Source organism: Pelecanus crispus, chromosome 14 (genome assembly GCF_030463565.1).
Source record: "Pelecanus crispus isolate bPelCri1 chromosome 14, bPelCri1.pri, whole genome shotgun sequence".
Taxonomy (NCBI): Eukaryota; Metazoa; Chordata; class Aves; order Pelecaniformes; family Pelecanidae; genus Pelecanus; species Pelecanus crispus.
In genome coordinates this window covers 8,936,690-8,948,825 of record NC_134656.1, presented here as the reverse complement: position 1 = coordinate 8,948,825, position 12,136 = coordinate 8,936,690, and the positions used below count along the sequence as shown (strand labels likewise).

General features: G+C 41.7%; 1 protein-coding gene across 1 annotated transcript in view; it reads right to left on the bottom strand.

The window, feature by feature from the left end:
* Nucleotides 1-2,538: 2,538 nt before the first annotated feature.
* NFATC2 (nuclear factor of activated T cells 2) overlaps nucleotides 2,539-12,136 on the bottom strand; it is a 90,527-nt gene continuing 80,929 nt past the window's right edge. The window contains exon 10 of the mRNA XM_075721359.1: nucleotides 2,539-2,594. Within this exon, the coding sequence (XP_075577474.1) occupies nucleotides 2,539-2,594 (56 nt within the window). The remainder of the gene's footprint in view (nucleotides 2,595-12,136) is intronic.

The window sequence follows — 12,136 nt, the reverse complement described above, 5'->3', positions numbered from 1 at the left end:
AGAGAAGTCGCTGTCAGTTATTTGGGGATTTTTGGTTTTCTGTGAATGGGTTTTTGGTTTGTTTTTTAAATTTCTCCTATAGTTTACAGGTTGGATCAGGGAAAATAGACGGTCATTTTCAGTAGTTCCAAGTGTGAATTCCGTGAAACCGGGAGACACATTTGGTCTGTTCTGTTACTCAGCTGCAGCAAAGAACTTCTGACAGGCAACGTTTGGCCTGAGGAATTTTTCAAAATTGTCCAGAATGTCGGACTGCATTAAAAAATCCGTAATATATGTCAGATTCTGGCAAACTGGCAGTTTTAAGAAAATCCAAAACAGCTTACTTTGAGGCATGTGAGCCAGCCGAAGTACTATCCAAGCGCTGTTTAATGATCAGTAATTGCCCTGCGCAGAAGTCATTTCAGCTACTCCAAGCCTCAGGTTTGTTTCTGTAAAAGTCAGTAATAAAAGAGGCCATTTTCACCTCTGCAGGTAACAGACTGAGGCTGGGCTATCTCAACATTCGTACTGATGCAACACGTGGAGCTCAAAATATGAGCGCCAGCATGAGGCGTCCTCAGCCAGGGACTTTTTGGTGTTGCTGAAATGGGAATACAGGGGATTCATTTTGTGACAAAAGATTTGAATCTCACAAAGTGGGCTAACGCCTGCTGCCACTTGCTGTCTTACACTAGTGCTGTCGGTGTGTGTTAGCAGTACTTCAAGGGGAGAAGAAGCAAAATCCCCAAGCTGTGTTAGTAATGCCAGTTTGGGATTTGCAATCAGGAAGGGCTCTGCTCTGGTTCAGGAGCTAGGCTTGGTTGAACCCAGAGCTCAGAGCTGCTCCTGTGAAATGCAGATTTCAGTTTAAGATCCAAGATTATAGGTGAGACCTAGTTCAGGTATTCTGGAAAGTCTAACAGTTCTATTTCTAACTCTAAAACTGAAGACCTTGCAGAGTTTAAGTGCCAGCTTTTATTGGCAGCAAATATATTCTTCTCAATACTCCTGAAAAGACTGCTGCTGAACTGAGCACATTCTCTGCAGGGTTTGTGCAAGATCTTTCTTGCACTATTGGGGAACCAATTATGCAGCTGGTCTGCTGTATTCATGTGACCTAATTCTTGCTGTGAGGATGTGGACACATTGGTATTCAGCAACTGAGAACAGGATAGATTCGCTGTGTTTTCCAGAATAGAGCTCAGGCACTGCAGTCTTAAAAATATCAGCATCCCTCATTTACAAAACCAGAAAAGATCATGACGTATTTCCTACAATATCATGGCTATCTTTTACTGTACATTGATTGTCCACTCACGATGCCTTTGTATCACACTGTGGTAGCAATGACATGCCAAAATGTTATGAACTTGCTAGCTGTGCAACTGCAGATGGCAGCGGTTATCTCTTATCGTGATAAGCCTGTGTCAGTACAGTATATTCTAACACATGAAGCAAAACATAACAAACATGGTAACTCATGTGGAAATTTAACCTTTCCAGAAATTGCTGGTAGCTTTGCAAAGCTAAAGAGACAAGGTGAATATAAGTAAGTGTATACTTTTTCTGGAACATATGACTTCTGTAAGATGCAATTATTTTCCTCTGCAGCTTGTGTGGCTAAATGTTTGAGCTGCTAGATGAGACAAGTTATGAGCCAATAGCAGGTTCTATATGAAAAGAAACAGCAACAATTTATTACAGAGAAAATATCTAACATGTATTCTTACACTGCCTAAATATTAATAAGGATCAATCGTAAAATCTTTGGATTTGCTGTGACTCCTACAGATTAATCTCTGTTTTATCTGGGTTTATTTTACCTTGGGACAGGTGTTACAACTGCTGAATTGCTCTTTTCACTGATTCTCTGTGAGCATCCCTCTCCTTCAAATTCCTATCCAGTCTGACAAGAAAAATGAAGAACCTGGATTCAGCTGACATCTACTGTTTGAAATACCGATCACAGTGCTCAGAGTCAGAAAAAAATGGCTTTTGATCCCAGGTCGGATAAAGGCCGAGCAAACTTGGGTTGCCTCAGTTTCCTACAACAGTAAAACTTCTCAAAAGGGCTTTGAGACCTGGAGGGCAAGTCATTGTTAGTGAACCGCAAAACATCGTTATTCTTTTATGGAATATATTACTCTTTCTTCCCCCGTTTCCCACCCCACCCAAATAAGCACTAATATATAACCTCCCTTGCTTTGTGCGGTGTTCAGGAGTGACATCTCACTTCTCCCTTATTACTATGATAGATCGATACATAGATAGATATTTTGCAGCAGGCTTGAAGAGTTTCCTCAGACAGATGCTCTGTTATACAAGAACAATACGATCTTTGGACGAAAGGAAGGGTGTCCTTCTCGATGTTTACAGAGAGAGGTGGCAAGTTGCTTAGTCAAGGCTGTCAGCTTGATGCCAATACATTGTTCCTTGCATTGAATTGGTGCCTTGAGATGAACAGTTAAGGAAGCAGGAGGTTGCAGGGGCATTGGAAGGATCTAAGAGGTCAGTTATGGAAGGATTCGGTAGAAGTTGTCTCACAAATCTCTTCTTCTATGTCTGATTTCTGGCAGGGAGTCCAGAAAATTCCTTCCTGATAATTTCGTTAACTGTGAAATAAAAGAAAGAGAGAGAAATGTTAGAGCACTTTCAAAATCACAAGAAGTAAAAGCAATCCTTGGGCGGTTTGCTGTTAAGCTGAAAACATCCCCTCTGTATTCATAACATAATTTTAACTTAAAACTGTTAGTTTTAATTACCCAGACTACATATATTTGGAAGGCCAGTGGGAAGGAGCGGAGAGAGGGGGTTTACACTGTGTTCAGCATGCTTCAAGTACCATAAAAACACAACTGAGAAGCTGTACCATGTGTCCAGTACCTGCTACATCCCTTACGTACACAACACTTGCCCTCTTTCACAGACACTTCCTTTACCCGAGGTTAAAAAAAAAAAAAAAAAATCTGTAAGTATCTGAGCATTTTTACATTTTCACTAGGCTGAAATAAGAATATTTTGAAAAGAGAAAGGCCAGATTTGGAGGAATTATAGTGGACAGTGCTGAAAACACAGAGATTGCAATTCAGGTGAAAAAGTGTTGGATTTTTTTGTGGTTTTGAGTTTTTTTTGTTTAATCTCACTGTAGACCCTATTTGCTCGACATTTTTGTTATAGTTTGTTTGTAGATTATAATAGAAGCAAACTTCCATGCACCACTATGATACTCTAAGAGGCTGGGACAGGCTTGTTCATAAAGCTCAAGAGAAGACACTGAAGAACTTTGTTCTCTGTTTAAAAAAACCAGAACAATATTACATGTTTTATACAACAGCCATTCTCTCTTGTCTACCTTTCACACTTATTTGCCCAAAGCACCCTTTGGTCCGTCCTGGAACAACATTTCTTTCTCTAGGCAGTGATTTCATTAGGAGAGACATGGGTGTTTTGGTGCAAAAGTCCAGAACTGCCTGTTTTGGGGCTCCATTTCACATGCAGCTCCTTGGTGCTGCATTGACCAAGGGGGTCCAGAGGTCAGCAACTGTTTACCTACTTCGACAATTTTGCCTTAAAACCGAAAGACCGAATTTTCTAAGGTTTCAGAACCCCAATCTGAATGATTTCTCCCTGCTGATATTTAAGAGCTAAGACGAGGATTAATTCAAACCAGAGAAGACCCTCACCCAAGACTGATTAATTGTCAGGTATGCAGCTGTAAGACTCCCCCATATTTAGGCCCATTTCTAAAAAATGTTTAAGAAAAATTTTAATTAACATAGTATTTCACCACTTCCCAACAATTAAAAAAAAAAAAAAAAAGGCACCTGATCTCTTATTGTCTCTGGGAAGGGGAACACATGTATTAATTTTTAGTAGGTATGACTAGTAGTTTGAAAGCTCCCTCCACTCCACATGCAATGGAATTTATCTCTGAGAAAGTAAAAAAATCTGTTTCACGCAAAGCTCCACGTTATTACCGTACATGTAACGCACAGTATTACCCGTCTGCTGCGGTCAGCTATCCTCCTCAAGGACTAAGTATTCTCACAGAGCACAGCACAGGTGCTTGACGGGAAGAGCAGGGAGCCAGCCCTCCATGGTTTTGGGTACAGTAAACTCTCCTGAAAGGACCCCATCGCCTGTGCCACAGAAGGCAGTTTCCATCCCTCCGTGCTCAAAAACCCCACTGTTAACAGCCCAGGGTTTAGCTCTTCCTAATTCCAGCCAGGAAAGGCCTGATATCGATCAGATTGGTGCCTCTTGGAGAGGACATGGGCAAAACCAGCATGGCTGACAGCAGAACTGTCCTCTCCCGCTGCCCAACTTCCTACCTGCCACCGTCACCTGCTGGCTTCTACCAGCCTTTTGGGTGAATTCGTGCAAATAGAGCCCATATGTGGGGTATCTGGTGTGTTGCTGCTCTGCAGTGCAAGCAAGCAACCAGTGGGAGGTGAGGTTGGTCCACTTTCAGGGAACAAACCTCCTTCAGCTCAGCTAGAAGAGCTTCCTGTTTGCTCTACCCAGGAAATGAGAGGAGCAGGTCTTCAATGGAAATTTTTCACAGCCTCAGCTAAAAATAGCAGTGAGGTAAAAGAAGTGGGCACCCACTCTTACAGGGTCATTTCCTTTCTAAAAACAAGTGGGCTGAGAGTGCAGGCCGATTTATTTATCGACACGTTTGTTTGAGCAGCCAGCGTACCAAAAATACCATGTATGAGTTTCCTTTCATTTAATACAGCCACCACATGTGGAAATACCACAGCCAACAGTCATCTTCATCTAGAAAGGGTTAAATGTGAAGTGAAAAATGAGCAGATAATTAAATGATGTTTACTAAACCTACAGTCTTTTGAAAGGTCCGGTTTTGGTTCTGTTTCCCAGCCTGAGCTTTAGGCAAAGTGAAATCCATTGCACAGCACCAGCAGACCACGAGCCTGGAGCTTGGCCAGCGTGGGGACCTCCACTTGCCGGCTCTGGGCAGGTTGGATGGTGTGGTGAAGGGCCCACTCAGCCTGCAAATTTCACTTTCCCTCTTGTGTGCTGCATGGGAGGTCAGCAGTGGGTTTTGTGGGCTGAGGTTATAGGGGGGACTACAATACGTAAAGAGCTAGAATGTTGCAAGGGAAGAGTATGAAACATTAACCCCATAGACGGGCTGCACGACCATGCTCGGGTGCAGTTGGACACTCTCTCTGTGAGCTCTTACAGGTGGCAAATTGGATTTTTGTTGTAAGGATCTGAATGACAAGGAAGCTTCCTGTTTTCAGGTGGCCTGAATGTCCTGTAGTCACCCTGAATTTCACCTAAATCTATGTGGTGAGGGGAGTTAGGTGCAGCTTAAGCTGGACAACACTAGTCTGGGAGCTCTAAGGAAAGGATGTGTAAGTCAATGATTGTCCCAGCACAAAAAGTCCTAATCTACAACTAGAGCCCCTAAATCTAATGAACATATAAACCTAACAGGAATGGATCCCAAGACAAGTATCTCTCTCCCAGCTTCGAGTCACCTCCAGACTGAGTCTAGTGAAATCACACATCTTTGGTGATCTGCTCCAGATTTGGGAGCACATGGATCCAGATCCAGGTATAACCTCAGTGACTTGGGTTTCAATAGTAGGTTGAACAAAATCAGCAAACTGAGACATATCTAAACCTCAGAGGAAGCTGAGATCATGTGCTGAACTTGCTATTCTGAACTCCCATCTATCTTTTTTTGGTAGCATGCTTAAAATGTATCTCAAGTATCGGTTCTCATTATTTGCTCATTTCTAGCCGAGAGGAAATGGAGATGATGTGATTAATAAATAAAATATTGTTACTTAAGGTGCCCGGCATGTGACAACTCTGGAGCACGCTGCTATTGATCCATTTAATGAGAAAGAACTGATTCAATGGGACCATGAGGACATATGCAAAGATAATGAAAGATTAAACTATAAAAAAAAAGATATTTAAATTACAGCTGACGTCAGCCATCCAGACCAAGAAAATGCCTAGTTAGGCCTGAATCCCTTCAGCATATCCTCTGTTAGATAGTGCTGTTGTACGAGTATTACAACAGCCCTGGTGCTTGCAGATCCCCAAGTTAGCTGAATGCGAGAGGCTGGCTGAAATCATGGGAGAATGTCTGCATTCTTCTAATCACTCAGCTTTGATGGGTTAGAGTCAGTCTTTCAGGCTTCAGTCCTCAAAGACATTTAATTTAAGACTCTAATTCACATCCTCTCAGATAGAAATCTGGAGTGTATTCACTTGCGGGATGATAGTGGGTTGTATTAAATACCGAGCTTCAACTAGTAGTCCAGAGACAGAAAACAGTCTCCAATTTTAGCTGGCAATGAGTCAGGCTCCTTGTAATTGATTATATACACGCACACACGCTCATATGCATGCGTGCACACACAGTCACACACGCATCAGAATAACAACTATCCTAGCGTTATTCCATGTATATATCTGGAATAACACCGATGAAGTCAACGCTGTCACAGCACTACACCCGTGACAGTGACTGGGGACTTGTGCCCTTTGGGGATCCTGCAAGAGTGGGGTCTCGTCAGAGAAGGCAAAGCTCAGCTCCAGCGGGCTCCTCCCTGCACTCGGCAGGGATCCTGCACATTCCATGCTTGCTCCGTTGATGCGGCCAAGAGGCAGTTTACATGCGAAGCCAACACAAGACATGCGGGAAGGAACTGATGGCATATCAGGGACTGAGGAGGAAAGTTGAACCCTGAATTTTTAGTGTGCCCTCAAAATGGGACCAGGCAAACCACGGTCCTAACGTGGTTCTAGCTGCTGCCTTGGAACAACAGGATGCTTTAGCCCCGCATGCACAACCCCATCTCTCCTTCCCTGCCCACCAGGCCCCAGCTACTTCAGGACAGCTCTGTGGTACACAAGTGGGGAAGAAAAAGAACGAAAAAAAAATTAAATTAAATTAAGTAAGATTTTAAACCCTCTAAGCCAAATAAAAAGGGGCATGACTTTTTAATTGAAAAAATAAATAAATAAAGGTTAAGAGAAACACACAGCTGGAGAAAAGGCAGAAAAATACCAATTACCTTTCTTTTTCATTGCTTGGATCAAAGATCACAGTCATTCTTTTTCATATAATGTTTTGTATCCAGCTAAGGTGTGTATCTATCAGCTCTGAAAAAGATTTGCAAAACCATTTTTGAGAAAAAAAAGTAACCTTTGACCTGTGTTGCAAGGCCAAATGTTACAGTTTTCAGCTACTCTTTCATTTTGTGGTTTAATTTATTAAAAGGACATTTCAGCATATACAATACATAAGGCAGAACCTAACCGCTGACCTTTCTGTTTGCTCAGATCCAGCACTAGATTTTACTTTTTTCCCCTCTTTTCTCAACTGATATTATCTAAAAATAAGTATCAAAAAATTACACTCCTAAATTGATCACAAAACATATGCGAAATGCTGGTAATTCGATCTGAGACTTCAGAGGCACAGGAGGTCCATGCGTCTTGTAAGTCAGGTCAAAGACTAGTCACTGCCTTTTGCAAAACTCAGTTATATATTACCATCTTAGCGGCCCAAATAAAACATGACACATTTATGCCAGACCAAAAGTCAGTCCCTTTTAAATAAGAGATCTAACCACAGTGGCCGTGCAAATTAGACTTTGCCTTAATTGTGAAGAACAGAAAGATATGTGCAAAGAAATTATGGAAGTTACAGTCTTTGCTTCAAATACAAATAAGGTGAAATTTTTTTCTCATAAAATGGCAATATTTAATGTTCTGTTTCTTTTTTTTTTTCTGTCTGATCTTTTTAGATTTATTTCTAATTCATCATGAAAGCATTTGGCACTTCTGCAAAACTATCTGGAAATTAAAAAAAACCCTTCAATATTAAGGAGGAAAAAGTGCTTCTTAAAAACTAAGTTAGTTTTGAGTGCAAGATTCAGAAGTGTCTTTGCTGCTGGATTTCAGGTGACTATATATAGAAAAGAAATATTTTACTTGGCTCCCAAAGATTGTGCAGCCACATAACGTACACTGGAACCTACCACTCAGTACACAGCCTATTTTATATTCTGCATCCTGGAAAATCAGCTTTTGCACATGCAAGCAGAGCAACTAATTGACTGGTAAATACAAACTTAGGTGTATCAGGCGCAAGGAGCCCAAACCCAACAAACTCTGTTTGGGAAAAATACTGCGGGGTGTGTGCAGGGTTGTTTTGTAAATCAACAGCAATGAAAGGCTTTTTTCTGGAAAATGGGGTCGTATAACTACTAAGAGGTTCTTAACTGTAAAGCTTTACTTTAATTACATGTCAAAAAAAGATTTTACTCCTTATTGAAATAATGCCAATAGATGCACCCTGCAACTTTTCTTCCTTGTCCTGCTTGTAATCTATGTAGTCTGTATAAACTAGAAACCTCTTCAACACCATCCAGCCCAACAGCAATCAGGTCATCTCTGTTAATTAAGCAAACTCTTGGAAGAAGTTACTGATCTCAAACTAAGTGGCAATCCAAGTCCCATGATGCATTTTTTGCTATAATAGTTTCAATAGACTCAAAAACCATCGGCATCTTTCCATTAATTTAACATCATAATATAGATGTCTGGTGGAAAACGGAATCTAAATAAGATGCGTATTTTTGGCTAAAGCCTGTCCCAACTGAAATCAATATCTAAACTCCTCGTGATTCACAGGATCTGGATTTCACTCACGACATTTAAATATCCTTCCCTTATATTTCAATATAGTTCCAGAGTGAGGTGCAAAAGTAAAATTATCAGTATCTATGGTACTATCCTACTCAAAATCTTTAACAGGAAGCTGGGTGTGCCTATAAGAAAAGAGCAGAAAATAAAGATAGCATTTCTGCTAAAAAAAAATCTCAGCGTCCTAAACGCACTATACATCAAAACTGTCAAGAAGGAAATACTCAAAGCACTGTGCCACTACCCCGGAAAGTTTAAGGATTTTCTAAGTACTTTCATTGTTGTCAGTGTGCTTAGAGAAAAGATCAACAGCCTACCACTACAAAACAACTGCGTTAAAACTGTCAGGAAAAAGCGTGACCTAGTAGTGGTTAGAGCAGAAGACCGGACAGCAGGACTCCAGAGCTTGGACCTCTGCTATATCATCATCCTGCCATATGGCCCTGGCCAAGTCCAAAGTATCCCTGAAGGACCAGATTTATTACAGGTTTGCTTTGGTCTGAAAAATGCAGAAAGACTATGAAGGTCACACTCAGGGAACTTAAGTAATACATGCCTAGCTAACAGAAAAAAGCCTGAAATAATGATAAGCTGCATAGAATGAGCTTCTACTAAGTGTGTGGATGTAGTAGAGCGCGATCATTTTCAGAAGTCCCAAGAGGGATGTTTTAAAGTCCTTAGGTAGTTTAGATCCCAAACTACCAAAGGCATGAGGTGCTGAGCTCACTTAGGCACTCTAAAAATTCTAACAGGCAACAATTTAAGTTACCAACCTAAAACCTTTAAACCCATAAACGTCAGTCAACGTTGGAGTGCTCAGTACCTCTAAAAATTAGCTCCTGAGTACTTCTGTTAGGAAATTGAGCCAACATAGGCAACAGAGAGCACTCTGGAGACAGTGACCTGTTCTGACTTTGCCGTATGGCATCTAAAGCCTGGAGAATAAGGAGCACCCCTCAGCTGTGGGGATGCCTTGTTCTGGGAGACACTGGGGTACCACTTGTGAGAAGCTGCTCGGATGCCCTCTTCACTGACTGTGCAGGAAGCGTGGGGCTGGTATCCCGAGACAGTTTGTAGCCTGGATAATTTCTTTTAGACAAGCAACCCTTTGTTTTTGTTTATTCACGCATACTTCTCAGACAGAAGTTGTTGCTCTGCAAACTGTTCCCTCCAGCTGAGCTCTCCTCAGTGGTACAAAGCAAAGTGACCAGATACCAGGGAAGGAAAACAGAGCAGTTTGCAGCAGTGGAGATAATGTGAAACCTGCGCTGCTCTCCCTGTACTACCTGCCGTGCGTGCTGGGTCCTGTCCTATTTTGCCAGGCTTCACTTCAGCTTGTTACACAAATGGTTACGATCTTGTAAATCAGTAATACGTTGCACCTGAGCCTGTAAGCGATTAGTAAAAAATCATTACACTTCCATGGCCAGAGGACTTTCACATAGTTAATCAGTTAAGAAAGGATCTGGGTGTTAACTGGTTGTTTAATTCCCTGGAAGGCCAGTTTATTGAGACCCCGTAGTAAGAGGACTGAAATCTTATGTGCAAACAATATATTGGAGAATTATATTGCTTACAAATGACATACTCTCCTGGCAAAACAGGTGCCAAATGTTGCCCTGAAGTGAGCTGAACGGAGAAACTCTTAAGGCTGAGCTGGTGCGGTTTGTGGTGCTTTCAGTTATTTAATCCATTTGATCCCTGTTTGAATCGATTGGAAATCACTGAGTCAAGTTTTCTAGGTACCTTCTCCATGAACCAGGAAACTGGGTTATGTGATACTTGCCAGACACACATGCACACACGCACGAGCTTTCTCATCCTGGGTTGTTGACTGGAACAATAAATACAAGAAAGAACAATTTTTGCTCCAGAGTGTAATTTCCTGTTTGCTTGATGGATTGCAGCATTTAGTTGTCAATTTTTTATCAGAAGATTCTAAGATAGGTGCAAACCCTGCCTACGCATCAACTGAAGGAAGAATCCGGATCAGCTGGTGATCTGGCAAGTGCACCTTCAGGCACAATTTCATGCCCGTTAGGCTTCAGCACATCGCCGTGGGAAGCCCTTGCAGCTCACCTACAGGCTCAGTCCCCCTGCTATAAAAATCACTGAATCAGAGGAGCTGCATCTTAGTCACTGCATGACTATGATGGGAAGAGGCACCCCATCAAACTGGGGTCTTTCTTTAAATCTCATTCTCAGCACCCTTCTTCTGCCTGGTCCGCAGCGCCGCACACCCTGGAAGTGAAGCTGAGGGGTGGCGATCAGGGTGGCATCCAGTGCCAGGCGCTGCCCATCTCGTTCAGGGGTTACCTGACAAAGGACTGGCTCTGAACATTAACGCCGACACTGCCGGGAACTATATGAATATGAAGCAAAACCTCTTGTATTATTAAATTTGCGAAGACTATGATAAATACCCTGTTTATTTATTGGATAAACCCTTTAAGTCTGTTTAGTCACTACACATAAGGCATAAAGGGACTGGAACAAGATCTGATGGCTTTGTGCAGTTCTTCTAGGAGTGTCAGCAGCCACTTTGGGAAGCGTACCTTGCAAGTGGAAAACTAGCTCAGCCTGGGTGTGATGAGGAACTCCAGGCCACCGTGGATTTGGTTTGTAGTAGCTTTCCATAACAAAGTCTTTTTTTAACTGACTTTCTTTCTGCTCACATATATTTAGATATGACTTTCATTCTGCAGTACTCTGATGCCAGATAGTTTTGGCTGAAATTGTAAGGGAAGGGACACGTGTTTGAGTCATGCAGTTGGCTCTCTCTAGTTGATACTTAGCAAGTTACTGAGAAAAGATGAAGTTTGTATTTAGTTTTAGTTAACATGCAATGAGACCAAGTAAAATGTTCCAAGTAGAATACGCACATAATAAATAAATATACAAAAACTTATACCAGAAGGGGATGGAGTTCATTTTCTTAAACCACATTAGTTGGCTAAACCAATAGAGAAATATTAGGCCGACGGACTGAAGCTTAAGAAACACAAGGCAAGAGTCTTCATTTTGTCACTGCTGCCTCTTGATCTAACTCTGTGGCAGCTGCTGCTGCTGCAAAGCACGAGGGTGAACTGTGCTCGCATCTATTTTTGTGTGCATGGTTTGGACCTTATGAATTTGCTACATAACTGCTGAGATAAGCAGTGCCATTTGGTATTGAGACATATTTCTTTTAGATTAAAACCAGCAAAACCAAAGGAGGTTGGTGATGATTTTTTCTGCAGTAGCTTGCACCTCATGGTTTAAAAGCTAATGAAATTGGTAATAGATACCACAATGCCTCTAAAATAGTAACTGTCGTCAGGAAAAGCACACAAGCGACAGCACTATTTATTCACATGCCACTTTGCAGTTTCATCATTCTCCTAGACTTAACCTATTTACTAAGAGGCGATATGAGTCATTCAGCAAAGTGTTTCAAAAACAGAGAGAGAAAAGAGAA